Source organism: Cyanistes caeruleus, chromosome 1 (genome assembly GCF_971803275.1).
Source record: "Cyanistes caeruleus chromosome 1, bCyaCae1.hap1.1, whole genome shotgun sequence".
Lineage (NCBI taxonomy): Eukaryota > Metazoa > Chordata > Aves > Passeriformes > Paridae > Cyanistes > Cyanistes caeruleus.
The window spans coordinates 69,264,875-69,286,327 of NC_141701.1; the positions used below are offsets into that span (position 1 = coordinate 69,264,875).

Below are 21,453 nucleotides of genomic sequence, written 5' to 3' on the forward strand. Positions count from 1 at the left end.
ATAAGAGACCCCTAGGTGTTTATTCAAGCACAAGTTATATTCACTTTTTAACCACCAAACCATTCTCAGTGCCTTATTTATCTAATTATTATTGGAATTATTAATGCCTCTAAAAATACTTTGAGTTGTTGATGAAGAAGCAAATTTTCAAAGTCAAGATGGTAAAGTCAACACGCTTGAGGTGAAACGACACTTTTTCACATTATCAGTAAAAATAAAGGTGAAGATAATTTGTTAACAGCTCTGAGAGAGGGTGTAGAAATGCAAGAAAAGACTTCTCCATGAAAATCCTCAAAGTGCAGCAGTTCATTAGACCACACACCAGTAAAGGACATGAAATCCAGCAGTGTATTGTAAATGAAGCAGAAATCCTTTCCCTTAGTCTGGGAAGAAAAACAAATCAGTTTTATGCTAATCAGATGAGTTTTATATCCAGGTTAACTTTTCACAAAAGAAATGGTATTGAGATACACAACGTACAGGTAAAGCAGTTGGAAGTTGTAGCACAGTTACTGTATTCAGCTTTTTCTGTGGCAAAGGCAGGCTGTCAGAGGTGGAGTTCAGAACAGCTGGAAAAAAGGGGGAACTTGAGTCCTCTGCCGCTTGGTGTCACTGTCTTCACATAAACAGTTGATCAAGATAAAACACAGTGTTGGAACACAGTACTAAAATTAGCTGGTTTTATTTTTGGGGCCTTCATGTTTTCATAAATCAAGAGTGAAAAAACACATCCCAAGTGCTGAACGATGTGTAGCTCTGATGTGGACTTTGTTTATGTAATACATCAGCTTGGGAACAAATATTTAGAAGTACAGCCAGGAACACTTATCAGAGGTTTTGAAACTTCAGCACAAAGTCTTATCACACAAGGTTTCTCTAGTTCAAACAGCTCTGCAGCAGTACAACATTGGAGGATCTTCATCAGCCCTTCATCAACATCATTTTTAAAAAACCTAGTGTTAAGTGTATGTCAGATACAAGTTTTGCCCATAATAGAAACAATTCATTAAATGAAGCAAATAGTCCAGTAGTTCTCTCCTTGTTGAGTCTGTCATACTATGAATATATATGTTCATATGCAAAACTACAAGAGAAAAAGAAATGCGTCATTTAAAATACCTAGCAGTTATCGGATATTTTTTAGGATATGTGTGGGGGATCTTGGCTTTGTATTTATTTCATAGTACCTGAATAATTGCAAGATTGTTCTCCAGAAGTTCTGTGCTAATATCTGATAAAAGTTATCAAGAATTTTGGTGCATTAGTAACCCTGGCAATCACTTCTTAAGTGGCAGCAACAGCTCTTTTCCATATAAAAGCTTTAAAAACATATATGATTTATCTTTTCAGGACCTTGTGCTCTAACTGTAACTTCTATGCCCTCTTTGATGGCAGGAGTTGCACCATTCATGATACACTTTCTCAGCTCAGAATGGGTGGAAAGAAGAATCAGGTACAGTTAGGTGATTGTTGTTTCTCTTCAACCATGTCAGGTCTCAGGTGATCAGGTAATACCCTTTCCTGTCAAGGATTTCATGTCACATAGGCAGGTACTGTTCAGGGCAATAGGAATGAGAATACTGTGCATATCATCTAAATGGATGTTAACAGCCATCCACTTTTAATATTTCCTTGTGTTTGGCAATCACATTTGCTGGTTTCATGTTCTCCCTTCTTGGTCTCCTGACAATACTTAGAGTGTGTTTATTTGTTATTAGCAGGGATAAATCCTGGGACAGTTATGTTGCATTTTGTAGAAATAAAGCTATCTATGCACTGTCCAAGATGTAGGTTGTGATCTGGCCTTGAAACAATTTTTCCTAGAGTGATTTTGTTTGCAAAATACAAATCTCAAAAAACTGAGTATGGAAAGTTGTCTAAACACTGCAGCAGACAGGTCTGTTAGCCTCAGTCTTTCATTAAAGGGTGCCTGTAAGCCAGTAGTGAGATGCCAGAGGATGACACTAGGGAAGATACAGTTATAAATATTTTCATTTGTGCAGCTGTTCACATGATTAGAAGAAAAAGAGATCTAATAAACACCATATATCTCAGCATAAGGTTCACCATCACAGTAGAGTTAGTTTTATTTTGATAGCCTGTGATACACTGTGGAAAAAAAAAATTCATTACTGTTAACTTGCCATTGTAAGACAAAAAGTTTGCCCAAGGCTTAAGCTGGCATTGAGAGAATTTCAGTAGGTAGTAAAGATACCAATGATCAACTTTATTTGTCCTTATCTACTGAGGACTGGACAGGAACCAATCTGCTTTATATATCACAACAGATATTTAACTTGAATACAAGAGGGAGAAAAATTTGACTGCATTGGAAATTTCACAGGGGAGCATGCTGTTAAAATGACTGTGAAATCCTTATCATTCCCTAATCTGCAAAACGTCCAAAAATATCTAGAGGATGAGCTACATGTCCTTTTTTCTGTCTCAGAGCAGTGTTATAGATTAAGCAGACCATGGAAGTGCCTTTCAGCCAAACTGTAGCTTCTGGAGAGATGCAGCTGTACCCACCTCTTTTTGTGGTCTGCACTTACAGGATATTAACTGTCTTTGCTTATGTGAATCATAGATGGCTTATTATAGTATCTTTAGATTTTTCTTACAGAATTTGATAGTAGAAGGCAAGAGCTTGAAGCAGTGGCTGACTGCCACCACCAGACTTCAAATTTTTGCTCCACAATGGGGTGTTAATAGACCTCTTCAAACAAAAGGTCCTTGGAGTTAGTGGGGAAAAAAAAGAAAAAAAAGAAAATTAGCCCAAGGCAGACACCTGGAATGGAAAGTCTCAGCATCCATAGTTAAAGCAATTGTGAAGTTACAAGCTATTAAAAACAGTATCTGGTGAAGAGACATGTCAGCCCTATTCTGTCTGTGCTGCTTAGCTTGAACTTTCCAGCTTCATGCATTCAAAATCACTTGTCAGCTCTTGTGCTCACCATACAAAAGTGGCTTAAAATCATGAGATTTGAAAAGAAATCATTAAGGGGGGACTTCCCTCAATTTGACTTCTGAGTGTTAGGTTTGTAGAAGTTGGATTTAAGCTTCTTTCTTGTGACCACAAAGATTTTATTTTTTTTTTAAAAATATTATCAGGTGGTCAGTGGTTACCAGAACCTGCATCTTCATTTAGAACTGCATGGTTCAGAGTTAAATCATCACAACTCATGATATTCATATTGCTGTTTTCAAAAAGATAGCTCATAATCTTCAGTTCCTGCAGTCATTTTAGCAGGACATTTTGAAGGAAATATTGTCAAGAAATGTTCTGAGATGAACACAGAAAAATGGATTAAGTCAAATTGAAATGGTCTGAGTAGGGTCATATTTACAAAGCAAATTTGGTACAACTATGCCTGGCAGTGCCTGTTTTAAATACCTGACAGTGTGGGTGTCTGGATTCTGAATCTAAGCAGCCAAGAGTCAGATTTCCCAGCTTTTGAATCCACTGAAATCTTCACAAGCAGGAGTTGCTTGTTAAACTCTGCCCATCTGTGTCTGCTCAAGATTCAAATCTCAAATCAGCTGTTAGATTCAGATATTTAAAGCTTTTACTCTAGAGCATTACCACCTACCACCGTTATCCAAAACGTGAATGAATGAAGGTTTCTTTTTTGCGTTTAGAGATACCAGCGTCAGAGAACTATTTCGTCCTTTTGCAAAAAAAAAAAAAAACCCAAAATACTTAATGGGTCCAGGAGACTTCCTGGAAGAAAGCTGTGAGGTATTCTTTATGTGGGGAGCACCCTTTTGTAAAAATACCCAAATATTCAGTGACTTGGAGATCAAGAGCAAACTTAACTACTCAGACCAGTAATGAACTATCTTAAGTGTGGTGGCAGATCTGGGTTCCAGTGCCAGTACCAGAGGTGTTTTCCTGTGTTTTATGCTAAACAGATGTTACATCCAGCAAGTAAGTAGTCACTAAAGCTAGAACTGAAGGAGCCAAATGGCTTCCTGCCCAGATGAATGCCTTAATCTCAGTATCTTTTTAGCTAAACTCATGTTCATGTCCTAGAGCAGAGAATAGTCCTGCTCTCCTCACAAGAGGGGAAACTTTTATTTCTCAACTAGATAAAGGTTTTGGACCTGGATTTACCATAGTCTTACTGAATTATCAAACTTGAGGCAGGGGTTTGGACAAGACAAGAGGTAAATACCATAGCTGCTTTTCCAGGCAGTTGCATTTTTGTGAAACCCGGTTGCTTAGTCGTGCTTTAAACATACCTATTGGATCAGGCCCCTTGGCTGACAAAGAGGGAGATTTGCACATTTTTTGCAGTTTTGCGTTTTGCATTTTCTTGTCCAAATCCTATTGGAATTTAGGCAGGAGGTTAGAAGCATAGTTTCTCCACAGTTTCTATGTTCAGCATGCCCAGAAGCAGAAATCAGGCACCAAAATTAGCCCGAGGGATCAGAGGGATATTTGTCAGGCTTATTGATGGGAAAGTGCAAACCATTGTGATTTAGGGAGGCACAACAGGAGCACGCTAAGTTGGGCTTGCATGTGGCAATTCCAGATCTGGGCTGAATGGCATCATTGTCTACACGGTCATGTACCCAGTGAGTGTGGCGTAAGTTGGCTCAGATATCTCCCTTGGATGTTCAATTAAGACCTGGTGACACACCCTTAACCGCTCAAATCCTTTTATGTCTGATTCATCTTTTGTTACTGATTTCACTGAAAAATTATGAAGTTAACCCACTGAAAGAAAAAATATAATAAAGCAACAACTAATAAGACCAACAGCTTTTAATTTGCATTAATAAAAGTACATTAAAAAATACCAAAGACAAATTCAAAATTCCATTTGAGATTTTTCTAGTGACATGTCAACCACCCAGGCTTTGCTTTCTTGGTAATTAATGTTACCAAAACCCCTTAATAGTCTGTAATAGCCTTGTAATTCACATTTGGTCATAACACATTCAGCATATTGTTCTTAGTGGAAAGCATGCAGTGGTCTGGAAAATACCACCTTTAAACTTAAGTTTATACCAGGATCAGGCTTTTCACAATTGGAATTTCTTGTCAGGCTTTCCAGTGGTAACTACTCTAGTGAAAGGATTAGTGTGTACATATGCCAGTCCCCTTTACTAGATGAAATCAGAAATGGCAATGTCATTGATTCCATATTTCTAATATACAATGGAAATTATTTTAGACAGTAGAACCTGTTTTGCAAAGTGGCATAATCTGAATCCCATGTAACCATAGATTCATTATATTAGTCTAAAATATCCAATTAGCATATGTAGATTTTAGATACAGCAAAAATTTTCAGCACTAGTTGAGGTATAATTTCTTTTCTTTTTCAAACAATTTCTGAGGCATGAGCGCTAATAGGATTTGGTTTCTTTCCAGCCCTTTCTGTGGACAGTGAAGACTGGATTTCATTAAAAGTAGTGGCATACAATAACATTTCTTTTAATTAGATGATCTCATGATTTCTACACATATTTGTTCTGTGCATTATTGTTTGTTGGCAAAACTGAGCTGCTTGGTAGCGTGTGAAGCCATATGTCTCAATAACATCTTATGGCAGGTGAGGGAGGATTTGCAAAACACTTGCTGACAGGACACAATGCATTTTACTTTGATGGGGAAGTTTTCCTAAATGAATTTTATGGCTTAGTTCTCTCATGCAAAGTCAGACTTACATGAAGCTTAGTGGCCCTTACAGGTCTTCCTTTAACTCAAAGAGTTGTCTGCATGAGGCAGACTGTATAGCACTGAGTGTGCTTCTCAGTGTTGCTTCCTAGTTGTTCATCACTACAAAAAGTAGTCTGTGTAGCTGTTTTCTTTTTTTTTTTTTAATAGACAACTGTTGAATTAGGTTTTCTAAGTCTTTTACGTGCAGCTGCAATACTGTTCTTCCCCTGTGAGCTTAGCAGAAAGGACTACAAATGATTTCAGCCATTGCTTTTTCTCTTACTCTGTCTAAAGTGTATAATAATTTATTTGAAATCTAAGAAATATTTTGTGATGCAAGCTGAAGCAGGGAAAGAGTGTGGCAAATAGTAGTCAGTCTTTTTAAAGGCTTTCCAACAGTATGAAGTAGTCAGGTCCACATTCTTGAGTTATTTTTTTCAGTGTCATTTGCACTTTTAAACAGATCTCAAAACACTTGGGCTAACTAAGGAAATTTCTGGTGTTGGAAGTGGTCAGCTGAAAGGGCAGAAGAGAAAGCAAATCAAGGCAAATAGCAAGGTATAACCCTACAGGGGTCTTAAATAGGAGAATAGTTATAAGCTGTAAGCATTGGCCCCACTGACTTTTTCAGTGCCATACCAAGCACGTGTTTAGGTGTTGGTTCAGTACCTCAGTGACTTGCTGGGAGCCAGGTGTGGCTGGTGTGTAGGTTATGAATTGTGCAGGCAGCCTCTAAAGTGCACTGGCATTGTGAGATGGAGAGATTACCAGTAGATTTATGTTGTTAGTGTTAAATTCCCCACACCCCCCTTCTCTGATGGTAACAATTTCTTCCTTCCATCCCGGCAAATGCTCGGGTATGCATCTTGACTTAAGTCTCTCCCTGTTTCAGCACAGAAATGGTGTGATTTCATTGACTCTAAATGGAGCTTGTTCTGGTTTACAATTGTTTGCACAAGACAAGAGTGAGGCCAGTAAAGGTCACTGTGGAGGTTTGCCTTGTAAAAACCTAATGGCAATGGATTTGACAGAAGGGAGAAGGGAAGAAGAAACATTTAAGACTATTTATTAATCAAGAATTCCAGCAGGGAGGCTTTTCTTCCCCTTATTCTGGCAAATGTACAGATGAGAGATACTGTGCAGAGCCTGTTTCTGCACAGAGAAAGCCCTTCAGATGTAAACATTTGAGCAGCTGGCATGGGAGATTAGGGCAGCAGCAGTAGGAGGGGTGTAATAGTAGATAGTGGTGCTGTCTAAATTTAACAAATGTTAAACAAGGTTCTTCTTCTAGTTTAAGGGTTTTAAAGAAAAAAGGTCAGAAAGACAGTATTAACAAAAAATACTGGCAGTTGTACAGGTCAGACAAAGTTATTAACTACTATTTAATTAAAAGCAACTTGCCCATCCAGAATTCTCACACCTTCTTCCCCCCTCACCCAAAAGGGGGGAGAAGGGAAGAAGGGAGATGGGAAAATATACCCTATGTAACTTTGAGTTAGGGAAAAAAACCCACTTTATTCCCCATCTATGGAAAGTCAGTACTCTAGGACTTCTTAATGTTTTTGGTTTTGATTGTGAACTTATTTTATTGTTCTATTTTTAATTTCCTGCATTTTTGCAAATTACAGCAATGACAGCATCATGCTAAGGGTTGAAATTATTGATGTTTTAACTTTGTAGACATGTTCATATGCTGTTTAACATCATGTGTTTATGCTTTTTAAACTCTTGCCAATTAGTTATGCAACTAGTTGTGTATCAGTGTAGGGTATCTGATCATGCATTGGATTCTATGGACCGTGGTTTTTAATCCGTTTTAATCATGGTTTTAAAACAACTCCTTGCCTATTTGTTTGGATCCAGTTCACATGTGTTTTGTTGGAGGTCCTTTACTTTCTTCATTTCTTTAACAGAAGAGATTGAAGTATGGATATCTGGAACCAAATTTTATGTTTAAAAAATCAGAGCTATGCTTTCTCAGCTGGCATTGTTATGATTTTTGTTGAGCTTGAAAGTATACTGAAGAAAAAGATTTTCTGGAGAAATGACAGTGGCAGCATAATTTAGAGTATTATTTTCTTTCAGCATCATACAGCTATTACAGACCATCAGAGACTCAAGACTCAATGCAGAACTAACTAGAGCCAATGGCAAAATACCTGCTGGTTTTAACTGGCTTTGGACCATGTTTTTTATGAGTTGCTAGGCATTATCTACAGTAGTCCATTTTAGAATCGTTCCTTTTTTTCCTACTTCAGGTCCTCAAAAGTCTTCTGACACTTTCACTATAATCTCTTAAAACATAAGACCTTCATTCGTTTTTGATGGACAGTTGGCACAGCTAAACCCCTTGAAGTTGCTTAATTTATAGAGTGTTTTCTCACTGGGGAAGGAGAAAACCCCAAAGTAAACATGTTAAGTCTTGCAGAAGATGAATTGCAAACAGTGGCAAAGGAAAGGAGTGGCTTTCACCAAGCAATAATTTGTTGCAAAAGCAGGTTTTTCTTTGATATCTGAAGCAGTGCATACCCACAAATGAGCAGAATTCCCAGCACTGGTTGCCCTATTTAAGGTGCAATTGTACCAGTTGAAGTCCTAGTGTCGGTGTTTGTTATATCTGTTTCCACAGGTTTTTAACTTTTGTGTCAGTTAAATCTGGGACTGTGCTTGGAAAGTTTCTGTCAAAACTGACCAGAGGGGAGTTCACTCCAATGAATTGGAGTACACCATTCTTTGGAAAGAAATAGATTGGAGAGATGTGATTTCTTAGTATTTCACACTAAATTCACAAAGAAGCAAGGCTATACACAGTAGGAAAATTCATTTCTTGGGAGTAATAAACATTCACAAGTCAAGTTCTGGCTTTCTAAGGATATATTCTTATATCCTTATAATATAAGGATATAAGTATATATTTATAAGGATTATTTTTTTTTGAATTGGAGAAACCTCACAGGCTACAGTATACTGCAAAGGAAGATAAAATTATGAATTTATATATATATATATATATAAATTTATATTTATATATTTATATATATATATAAAGCAGGAAAAGGCTGAAGCTTCCTGGTCTCCAGCACATCTGTACTTCCAGTCCCTTTGCAGTATCCTATATTATCACTTCACGTTTATTTAGAAGATGGAGTGGTCTAGACAAAGTTAGTGTTGAAAGAATAGCAAAAAAAATGTCCACAGTAGGAAAAGACTTAAAGGCCAAGCATATTAAATAGTGTTCAAGCATTACTTTAAAGAAAATTCAAAGGGAGGGTCTGCTTCTTTATTCTTAGCCTGGTCCTCTGAACTCAATTAATGAATTTACATGGGTTTTGCCAGCATGATTAGGGTATTGATTTTTCTCCAAAGGGCATAGTCTTTGGACCATCCTTCGGGATGGAGAGGAAGTTTGGATTTGAATTTCATGGTCTTGGAAGATTCATATCCTGAAATTAATTCACTTGACTTCTTCAAAATATAAGCATATGTATTTTTCTATCCAAACTGATCACCTTCTTTAATGAGACAAACTTAATTTCTGCAAGTATCAATCTGTGGGTGTTATGAAACAGAAGGTGGCTGTGTACCACACCTGGATGTGCTGTATCTGTTGTCCAGAAATAAAGTGTTGTATTTAAACCTTCTACTCACCCCTGTACTCTCACATGACGTTCTCTTGACTCCTTCTTTTCACTCCTGACCACCAATGCTGATCTGGAACTAAATATTTAGCTGTTATATTTCAAACTGGTTTTTTGGCATCAGTACCTGACAATCCAGCTGTAAGCACAATGTGAGTTTGTCTTTTGATTTTGTCTTCTGCAAGAAAGCTGTCATATGTCATTAATGAGCTGTTTTTTTCCAGTACTATAGTTTGCAGTCAGATATTCTCATGAAACTCCTGAAAATCCTGAAAGCGTGAAAGATGCAGAGAGTTAGGGAGCTTGCTTATGCCAGCCCTTAGGGCTTCAGACTCAGCATATTTTACTCACTATGTATTAAGTATGTGTTCATTGAGGCACAAACATGCGTGCAGATATTAAGAAGAGCTAATTGAAGTGATAAGCTGTGTGTGCGTACTTCCCTGTGTTTGCACATAGATCCATGTATGTATGCACAGAGGTTATGTACACGCTCACCTGCACATCCAGACATCTGGAAGAGCTAACTGAAACTTTAAAATTCTGGCTGCAGCCTTCTGATTCATGTTGCTAGAATCATCTTAGTGACTCTCTAATTAGAATTTGTTTTAAGGTTTGCACTTATTTAAGAGTTCAAAAGCTTATTTGTTCTTCTAATTTAAGTTTTAAAGTCTTCGGAGGTTATATTGTTTTTCAGTAATATCTTTGCCACTGGTTTATCATTACAAAGTGTAAAGTTTCATTTTTGAAAATTTGCTTTGACAGTTGGATGATTGCATTTGCCTCCCTCTAGCTAACCACCTACAGTCACCACATACTTCAAAGGGAAAAGTTGTTGCGGAAATGCATTCTAAGTTAATAATATTTGTATATCAATAATATTTGTATCAGAATTGGATTATGAGGGCTGGAGCTGGAAGCCAGATCCCTGAGCTTGAATAGATCAGAGCAACACCTTTGACTTCAGAGAGGTTCTGCAGATCTTGGTGAAAATTTTGAGGATTGATCATTCATGTTTCTTGCCTCCAGAAAACTTGCATAAGGACAGCACTTTTATTAAAATGTAGAGAAAACACTTTCTAATTCAAGTGTAATAAAAATACTTTTAGTAAAACCCAGCAATTAATTCTCCAAAACTAAACAAATACACACCTAAAAACCTCATTCCAGGGAACTATTTCATTCATAATTCTGGTTGCCATAAAAATTGACTATGCAGACATTAAAGCAGATATTTTTAAAATATCTGTTTTATGTAAAGTTTCCATCTTCTCCTCCAATATAAATTGGCATATCTACAATGAAAATATATTGAAGATGATCATCTCTAGTGGTTTAATAGTTTCTATATGTTAAAGGAATTTGCAGAGAAGCACTTCTGCATTAGTTTTTAAAATAGTTTGAATTTCAGGAGGACATATATTGCAGATGAATAACTCCTGTCTTCCATGAACTAAAAACATAGGCTGATTGATTAAAAATAATTATTAATTCTAGAGAAAATCAATTCATATTGCAATGATGAATTCATTTGGCTCAAGACTTCTGATCTGTTTGTGGTTATTTATGATTGATGAATGTTTAATACCAGTGGAAAAGTGTATTTTTTTTTTCTTTTTGTTGTCAGACTTTGACTTTTTGAACTCCCTGGCTCCTGAAGTCAGTTTCCAGACCATTAGTTAAAACAGATTTTGATTTTAGGCTTGGTTCTTCAACACTTTTGGATTGAGTTAATCTATTTTCATGTAGTGCAAAAGTATAAGTGAAAGGAGAAACCAACTTTTTCAAGCTTACAATTATGTGGCTTTTTCCATCCTCCGTCTTCCAAGATTACTCTTCCTCTATCTGCTAATGCCCTTCTAAGACAAAGTGTATATAGCCTCTTTTCTAATATTCACTTGTTTTCCTTCCAGCTTAATATATTCCTGTCTTCTTTCTATACTGGGATTGAACTGAATTTTGGATTCCATGTGAATTTTCCTCTGTAATTCTTTCTTCGGGTTCCGTTAAAATGTGTTTTTCTATTTGAGTCTGTCATTGGCTTTTGGACCTCTCTTTGTAGGTTTCGAAATGTTTCTTTTGTTATTCTCTTCCATTCTGCCTCATTTCCACATCTTACTATTCATTAAATCCCTCCCACAGAAATATTTATCACACATTCACAAATCTGTATATATCAATCATCTTTTCTTTCAGTGCTAAATCTTTCCTGGTCTGAGTACTGTTCATTTGACTTTTCCCCCAGCTGCCCTCATGACAAGTGATTATGAACATCACCATCTTTCTGGGCCAAAATATGATTTCTGTCCTGCACAGCCTTAGTTCATTGTTCCTTCCCTAGGATATAAGTCAGTACTCTTATCATCACATTCACTGAACTCTTCTGCTTTTTGCTGTGTTCCTTTCCTTTTCCAGTCTTTCATCCCTGAAATTCTTCAAGGACTTAATTTCTGGTCAAATCTCATGAACATGTTCACTTCATTTTTGCCACAATTACTGTTTTTGTTCCCATTCTCACTTCATGTTTTCTTTCCTGCTTCTTTCATGTCTGCTTTTATTCCACTTGGACAGATACCCAAAAAGAGATTTTTAATGTTTTCCACATTTTTTCTTATTTCCTTTTATGATTCATCAATTATTTTATAATTTCCTGCACATCTCTCACTAGAAGCACGTAGCTATCAAGAGAAAAAATTTGTGAGTAGCTGAATTTGCTGACTCTATCTTTTGTTGGATATTCCTTTCTGGGAATCTTTTGAAATCATTATTTCTTCCCATAGTGGCTTTACATACTGGTATTTTTGACAGTTATGAAAAATCTATTTTCAAAATACTGTGGTTTTTTATAGGCTGACATATTTTGACAGTGCATTGTGGCAAAAAGTGTTGGACTTGTAGAAGATAAGTTTTGAGCAGTCTAGCCAGAAAGGTGTAAATCACCCCCAGAAAGGGTGCATTTTAGATGTAAATTGATTTTGGTATTTCCTCAAAATGATATTAAAAGAAAGAAAAAAAAGAAAAAGAATGTTCTATCAAATAAGATACGAAGTTGTCTATGCACTTTTGAAAGTCAAGATAAATCATTTTACACTTTTATGGAATGCAAACAAACCTTACCCAAAGCATCTGGTGGCATCCCAGACTGTCATCTGCAGTTCAGCTTGATTTTGGAGTTCACTTCAGATTGTGCCTGCAGCCTGTACTCCATACCTCCCACCTGAGTGATGGGTAGAAATGTTTCCTTTAAACTGTCAAGGAGCATAGGAACATTTGATCCCAAAATGTTTTCCATGCTGTGGTAATGATGTTTTTTTCTCACTAGAGTTTGTATACACAAAACAAAAGCATTTGCATTTTAGGGTTTTTTTTTTAAATATGTCTCACATTCAGAAAGTTAAAAAAGAAGCCACATGCTTTGTGTACCGTCACTCAGCCTGATGGTCTCAGCTGCAGAGCACCATAAGGGCAGAAAGGAGGTTGTCATGTTTTGGAAGCTTTTGCATATATGTCCATGTGTTCTCTGTAACATGTATGGCACTATAAAGTGGCATTTTAAGGGACTGAACACACATGTCTCTTTTTTTAAAAAAGCATGCTGTTTTTAGTAAATCTTCTTTTAAAGATACCTATAATGGACACATGCTGAAGCCTGTGGCTGTTTCATGGATGTCATTGGATTTATACCAATGTTGAAGTATCTCCCAATAATTTGGTGTCTTATCATCTTTAGCTGCATTTTTGTAAATTGAGAATCTGGAGACTAGTGGAATATTAACTGTAAAATATGTTGGTTTGTGTAATGTTGAGCTGAGGTTTGCTGTTTCGAACGTTCCATTCTTTGCTTTGCTGATCACATTTCTTCAGAAAAGATTTTTTTAGCAGTCTAAGTTTCTTTCTTTTGTGGCTAAATATCTTCAGATTTCAGCAAAATATTTTTTTCTCCTTCACAGAACACACAGTGACAGATATTAAATCAATAATTCATTATGAAGATTTGTAGCAAGTGTGTTTTCACTATATCCAGTTGAGAGTGACTTGTCAATGCTAACAGCTTTGAATCAAAGAAATTATTTATCTCGTTTTTAACAAGTTCCTCAGCTGTGATTCACATGGTCCACAGGATATGAGTTTGCTGGCTACAGCAATGAGTTCAGTGTCCAGACTGATAGGAGAGGACACAAAGGATTTATATGTGTGTGCCCACCAAACACCCATTTATACAACTGTGTCTTCCCATTAGTACCAGGCAGCATTGTCTCTGCTCCCACCTTCTGAGTTGTTGGGACATGGCTACACTCTTCTGAATGTAGATGAGATGATAGAAGAGGTGATACAAAAACAAAAATGTAAATCAAGTTAGCTTGTCTTCCTTTTTATACATCTTTTGCTGCAATGGAAAAGAAATTGTGTCCATTTCTCTTAATACCGATTGACTTCTTCAGATTGACATGAATGAATTTGGGTAGCAGTAATAGACAAAGATTTTATTAAGCATGATGGGTATTCTGACTCGAGAAAATCTGAAAAGTGAAACAGAAACAGGAGAATTTATTTGGAGGAAATACATTGAATTTTAAATCACAAGAAGTGATTTTAAAGTTTCAATTCTCAAAGCATTTATCTGTTATAAAATCTTAAAAAAATGAAACTGGCTTGACAATCTCTGTGCTTCTTGGTTAATACACATTGTTGAATTCCTAGACTTGTATTCCACTGCTTTATATGTGCCATGATACTTCCTTTAGTTTTGGAGAACTTAGATTAAATTTGTGATCTCAGACTGACAGAATACCGAGGGAGGTGGTAGTAGTGGGTGATACTGCATCTGTTTCCTTTTAATTGCAGGAGTTCACAGACATGATTATGTTTAAGTGGAATTCATGTATTCCCAATCCATGTTTTCTAACCTCTTAACGATACGAGTAAAATGCTTATATTCCTAAACTTCAAAATATAATATTTGACAATTCATTAAAAGAAATAAGCAGCTTACGTGTGGGTTCTTACTTGTGGGTTTTGCCATATTTGTTCAGTTTCCATGTGATTTTTAAATGGAAAATGGGTTTTGAATATTGCTTCACTTCTTTTATGTATATGAGGCACAAGAAGTATAACAAAATCTAAAGAAGGGTTCTTGGAAGCTCTCTCTGGTTGTGCCCTTTGCTGTCCTCAGTGTTGTGGAAGGGGCCAGAGTTAATAGTCATACTTGTTCCATACTGAGAAATTCACAATGAATCTAAGCCCCTTGGTGTGTTTTGGAAAACCTTTTTCCTGGAGGCTTCCATATTTCTAGTTCCTTTCCTTGGATGGTTGTTCTTTCAGCTTTTCAGCTGGAAAAGAAGTTGGATACCACAGGAGTTGCAAAGCGTACACAAATCAGCTGGAGCTGGAAAGCAAGGCTGCACTCTTAGCTGTGAACACACTTTCCATCGCATGAGCTTCCCTAAGTGAAGATGAGAAGTAATCAGATAAGCTTCTAGAAAGGGAAGTTATGGTTATGGTACAAGAAAAAAAAATTATGATAAAGACAATTAAGAAAAAAACTGTATTATTGCAGATGGTGTGGACCTGTGTCATAGAAAAATTTTAGTAACCTCTGCAGTGACAGATTGGCAGATTGGTCACTTTAGCAAAGGGAGATAAAATAGATAATTTTGTCTGGGAGGTGATTGCCTTGCACCTGGCACTTCCAGGATTTCTGATCAAAAAACTCTGTACTAAAACAAGAGGAATGTGGTCATCCACTCTGAAGGAGAACTGGCAGGGGCACAGGAGACAGAATGTTCTCAGACATCTCTGGTTCTGGCTGTGTGAGTTCTGGTGTCTACCAAATTGGCCCACTCCACAAGACCAGGAACTGCTATCTAGATGCTCTGATAGACTCATAAGGAAGCACTAGTTGTACAGATTTCAAAAAATAACTCAAAACTTTTACAGTAAGAACTTGAGGGCCTACTTTCCAGGCATATAAATCAACATGGTACAGCCTGTGTAAATAAATGTTGTGAGAATGAAATAGTTGCTTCTCTTTTATTATTGTGATGTGTGACCAGATATTTTCCTACCAACAGCAAAATGCAGCAAGATAATAAAGCAACATAAAGTAAATTGTATAAAATGCTTTTTTTCAGTTCAGAACAGGAAAAGGTTAACTTTTCTTTCCTTCTGACTGCAGACTGTCAGCACAACTGCTTCAGGGAGTACAGAAAAATAAACTGTATTCAGTGTATCTGGTTTGAAAGGAAAATCTGAGTAGTTGCAATTTTTTGGTTTGTTTTGTTGGGTTTTTTAACTGTGTCTCCCAGCAATCTCATGACTGCAGTATAATGCTTTAGTTTTGAAGCAGGAGCTTAGATTAATTCAGTTTCTGTGTTGTCAATTTATTGCAAATTTAGTGTAAGTAATATCAGCACCATATCAGGGAATGCAGTCTCTAAGTTCAATATCTGCAGTAGGTCTGACATAACCTTATATGGCCAGTTGTAATCTGCTGTGGTATCATTCAGCTAATCAATAAAAGTTGGCATTAATGGAGTTTAAATGTCTAACAGGCATAAATATTATTGCTGACATTGAATAGATGTATTTGTTTGCCTGTTGTAAATCTTACTTTTTGTATTCACTCTTTTGTATTCACTTGCAAAAAAAAATTATATCCTTTATGATACTTTTATTTTTTCATCTCTAGTTTGGGAAAAATAAAACCCTTACTTTTTGCTAATATATCTGGTACTTTGAGTGCTTAAAAACAGCTGAGTTGATTACTTCTGATTTAAAGACTTCTGAGGAGGAAGTTGCATAACAAGACTGGGAGCTCAAATATGTGAGTTTTGGCAAAGAGCTGTGGAAGAAAGGCTTGTCTGTAGCAACCTCACAAGAAAAGAACTTGACATTTTGAAAAATTTTTATTGACCAGTGTGAACAGGGAACAGGAAGTCAAGTCACTCACAGGCAATCTGCAGCCTCTTCCTTGCTGACCTTTAAATGCCACTTACTGTCATCAGAAAGTCAAGGAAATGTTAATAACAGGGCTTTGGGTAAAGAAGTTATATATAAGGGATGTCTTTTTAAAACAATTGTAATCTGATTTCCACTTTTATACACATCTGTTTTTGTAAAACAGAATTCTCACCGCAGTACAGTTATTCTTAAAAAGGAGGTAGTTTGAAAAAGGTATTTTACAATTGCATTCTTGGTTGATGACCTTGGAACAGAGACTGGCCTCAGCTTTAGGCTCTTAATCTATCATGTGTTGAGTTCAACAGGCTATGGGACTTTAGAAGTCTTGTAGAAAGCTGACTGCTTTTAAATTCTTAAATGAGAGTGGTATGCATACCTCACCAAGTTACTCTTAGCCTTCATACTTCTGTGTTTTTAGCAGTTGCTATTTGCCCTTCAAAAATGTCTTTGATCGCTAAATTTCAGTTAGAAGAACTAGTAGGAAAAAAATCTGAAAATTAAATTGCTGAAACCCAAAGAAAACACCTGGTACATTAGGGGAAAAAAACAGGAAGTTCCTGGGATTTCAGAAATTTAATGAGAAGGGAAAAAAACTAGCTGGCAATTTTAACATGAAATGGTGATGACACATGACGGCATCATAGGTTAGCATGGAAATTGTTTCTTGCCTCCTTCCAGCATCTATGTAATGAAATTGAAATGGACTCTAATCCATGGTTGTGCTTCAATACATATTCCAAACCTATGGTCATCTAGTTTCTAACCTGACTGCTGGCCTATGCTGGTCTGTCTGGTTTTGTATTGGGTATGCTTCAATTCAGGAGAAAAAACAACCCCAAACCAAAATGCTTTTTTTCTTGCTAATTTTCATTAATTAATTGCTGTTTGAACTGCAAAAAGTTAATCTGAACACTAGTGGTTCAACAAAGACTGATTTTGCACATTGAGAGACGTTTTTGAAAGCTCTTTATGTAATTAGTCTCCATGAACTTTCTTTTATGAATTTATTTTTCTTTTTTCCTTTTTTTTTTTTCCTATAGTACACATGGACTCTGTGAACTGATTTTTATTCTGAGCAGAGTATTCTTGCTAACCTGTTTGTCAAATGAAACAGAGCATAAGGGCCGACTTGTTTTAGCCAGCAACATTGGCTTCAGTTCCTGAATTTGGCTTTCCTCATTTACACTGCTGTAATTTGAGTCATTCAATCGGTTCTTTGATAACAAATTAGAAAAACAAGAAATGAGAGATGGTTGAAGTATTTGGCATGTAGATATCATGTCCCTGCAATTTTGCTTGATTAATGTTGTATGCTCTAAATAGTTGCCTTGCTAAACTGCCTGAAAAACCTCCAGAATCCTGTGATTTGGAAGGAAACTGCATTGTATCTAACCCAACATAAAATATAAAAGCTGGGTTAGGTGTTGTCTCTCTCTATAGTTTCACAACAAAAGACAAGTCATGCTGTAATCACTTGTGTGTTTTGTGTTCATGGTTGCTTTTTTGTCTTAAAGCTGATGAATCTGACTACACACATGCGAGAATTTGAAGTTCTGCCTCCAGTTAGGCAAAGTTCTTGTTGCTGCAGGAGAGGGCTTTCAAAACTAGTTCAGAAGTGCCCTCTTTCCATTTCCCTGGAAGCTGTGGTGAGTTTTTGATTTAGGGCAAGTGTTTTTACTTGAGCATTCTTGAAATGCTCAGTAAAGGAATAATGGGCTTGATATAAATGTTGGACTTGGAAAAGAAAACATAGATGAATTTGCAAGGTTGGTGGTTTTTTTTCTATCATACAAGTCTTTTTAATAAAAACTACTTAAAGTGTCATGGAAGTATTGCCTTTCCCCAACCCCCCCCTGTATCTTCTGTTAGGAAATCCACGCTTAAAAACAAAACAAACCAGCTTTAAACTGTTTAGTTGTTTATCACTCTATTCCTTCCCAATGACCTGTAGTTTGGAAAAGGATTCTCATAGCCCTCCAGCCTCAAGATCTTGAGATAAAATTGAATGTTCATTTAAGATTGATGGTTATGGCCTATTGTCTTACCAGTACTCTGTATTTGTAGTGTTAGGAGGGAGGTCTTAGGTCTTTTTTATTATTTTCATACATCTTTGTCTAAAATTTCTGTACCCTTTTATCTAGAAGCCTAAAGAATTAATAGCATTAAAAACATACCTGCAGAATCCACTTTGAAATTGTTTTGTTCAGTTGTTTTAGAAATGTGTGAAAAGAGGACACTACTTTGCATTTCACTCTGTGAATCCATTATTTCTGTTGGAGTAAACAAACTATTTGATAGGACCTGATATAGTATGCACTGATAATGACTTTAAACTTACAGATGAGATCATTATTTTTTCCACTGCCCAATATACAGGGCCAAGACAAGACTATTTCTCTATAAGATTATACCTAATCTTTTAAACAACACCGTCTACTTCAAGCTTTTTTCTTAATTTCCTAGAAGGGTAAAGATTCTATTGATGCCATTCAATTGAGAAGAACTGGTGATGAAAAAGATGTGGCGAACACTGCTTTCAGTCAGAGAAGACTGGTATCATACTCCACTTGTACAAAATACATTATTCCAAGATGCAGTGTGCTGTGCAGTGTGCAACATAAAATTTATAAAATCATCTTGGTCAGTAATTGGTATCACATGCACAGTACACGCAGGACAAGGTACAAATCTGTTTGCATCTCAGTTGCTTTCACAGGAATCTACAGAACATGGAACTTTACCAGGCAGTAAAGGAGTCTTACTGTATGTTATATATATTTTTGCATTGCTCTACTTTTTAGCTCTTTATGCTTTATCAGTGCTTCCTCCATGGTTCTAAAACTAAATTAATTGTGGTTTTAAGTTTGCTGTCCTGTTTTTTTAGTTTTTACCTAAGCTGGCATTTGGTACTTGTGGAAATAAATGATTTTTTTTTTTTTTTTATTTTTAAACTAATGGCATTTGGGGTGGCCTTTAAGTTTCCTGCCAGTATGTATTCTGCGGTTTTGGATAAAATTCCACCAGAGAGCTTTATGTCCTCGATGGGAGAGTTTTGCAATTGTAGCATGTTCTGTTATGATAAGAACAGCATTATCAACCATGCTCATCAGCCTGTATTTCCAGAAGAGCTATTCAGCTCAAGGTCATGGTGAAGTGGTATCGGTGCTGATTCCACAGAAGATATTTTTGGGAAGAAGTTACAGTCAAATAATTTAATTAAGAAATAAAATCTTCAATTTAATATGGAAGGTTCTCTTAATTAAAAAAAGGAGAAAGTGACTCAGATTTAGAGGGAAAAATTTTTGCAAGATTTTTATTAGCAGAGTAAAAGAAGTATTGAATTTAAGAGTAAAACCTAAAATTAAAAAGCCCATTTTTGAGTAATCCTAGTTCTAGTCTTTTTTATTTGTAGATTTGCTACTATGTGACTGCATATGTTTCTGTTTTTATATTAATATAAAAGTGTATTAAGATTCTGAAATCCATTAAACTTTTTCCATTGATTTTATTAAGTTTTCAATGAGAACGAAAGTAATTTTTAACAGTAAGGAATTACTGAATTAGTCTTCTGTTTCTCCTTTAATCTGAGCCAATTAGAATCCAGAGTGGTGCCTGTCAGTAGGACTTCTTTTCACGAAGTTAAATGGTTGCTTGCAGTAAGTTTAAGTAATTATGCGTGATTGTGCATGTAAATTGGAAATAGGTTAATGGTAGCAGAATTTCTCTTATGTAAATCTGTGGAGAAGACTCAGGTAAATCAGGCAGATTGATAACAAAATAGAAAACCCTGAGACACTTGACAGCATTTTATTAATACGGTGTTCTCGTTTAAGAGTAAATCTTGCTTCCAGAAATGTGTAACACTTGTAATTTAAATATAACCACAAATGCATTTGGATAACTGTAATTATATGTCTTGATGTGAACTTTATATTTTAAATAGCAAGCAGCAGCAGTGTTCCCATCAATAACACTGTTAAACCGCAGTAGGTGCTTATCATGCCTCCTGTCTTATTAATACTGCCTGTAAGCTTTGTTCCAGTTGACCTTTGGAAGTTTCCAAAAGTTAGAGTTTGCAATTCAGCAGGTTTGGCAGAGGAATATACATGATTATTCATATCATTGTTTAAACGGTAACCAGATGTGTCTTGTTTTTCTTCTTTCTTTCCCATTGTTTTTAAAGAGTGATGTTAATCCAAGATGTTCGTTCATTTACAGGGTTTTTCCACAGCACCAAATTCCCCTTCGGTGAATTCTCGTTCCAGTAGCCTGGGTTCGTCACTGTCCCTTGGTAACATCTCTGGAATGACAGCAAACCCAGAAGTGAAAAAGCGCAGAGCACCTCCTCCACCAGTGGCCACACCGGTACTGCCGAACGCAGAGGTGAGGGGACAAGAGAGGACAGCAGCACAGGTAACAGTGACACCATTGAATGGGCTCCTTTCTTTGGTGTGCTAGGTACCGTCCATTCATTCAGCAGTCCTAAAGCCATTCACAGGTATTTTATTTAGCTGTTAGCTACAGCTAACCAAAACATCATCTTACAAGATAATATTATCAAAAGTCTTAGTTTTTTGTACACATTTACAGAGCTCTGTCGAGACTGCCCTGAGCTTTCTGCCATGTTATGAACCATTCTAAATCAAAAGCTTTTTGTGAAGCAATATGCTAAGAGAAGAGACAGAAACCTTCAGCATACCATTTTGTCCAAATACTTACTAGGCTATCTCCTGTATCCCTGTTTCCTGTTTTCTGGTATTCCTATGGGATACCAGAATATCTGCTCTGTTTTCTGAGTTGTGCCATGTGACCTTTTAAAGCAGTGTTCTGGTTTTGCTTTTATGAAAGATCACTGTTCCACAGCACATTATTGAAAATTAAACAGAAATGGTGGGAAACCTTTCTGAGGACCTAAGCCTTTGAAAAGAATAGAGCTAAAGGAAGAGGAAATTGCTCTTGCTTTTTTAGTGACACTCAGATGTGTGTTACTGAACTTGCACAAGTACATGAAGTCTTCTGGTTCCACCTGCAACTAATATAGACCATTTGATGGTCTAAATGTAAACTCTAGAAATTAGCATATAAAGTTACATATGGATGCCAAAGAAGAGTGCAAGAAGCCAATATCACCAAAGCTGTGTAATGTGGACTGACTCTCAGCAGCTATGGGTTTGTCACCTCTGCAGC

At 36.4% G+C, this 21,453-nt stretch overlaps 1 protein-coding gene across 30 annotated transcripts in view; it reads left to right on the forward strand.

Moving 5' to 3' along the window:
* COBL (cordon-bleu WH2 repeat protein) overlaps positions 1-21,453 on the forward strand; it is a 153,790-nt gene that overhangs the window by 60,218 nt on the left and 72,119 nt on the right. For 19 of the 30 annotated variants that reach the window (XM_086897441.1, XM_086897374.1, XM_086897397.1 and 16 more), the window contains one exon: positions 20,485-20,679. In XM_086897441.1, coding sequence (XP_086753567.1) covers positions 20,485-20,679 — 195 coding nt within the window. The remainder of the gene's footprint in view (positions 1-20,484; positions 20,680-21,453) is intronic. The other 11 variants (XM_086897432.1, XM_086897453.1, XM_086897492.1 and 8 more) reach the window with 1 other exon arrangement.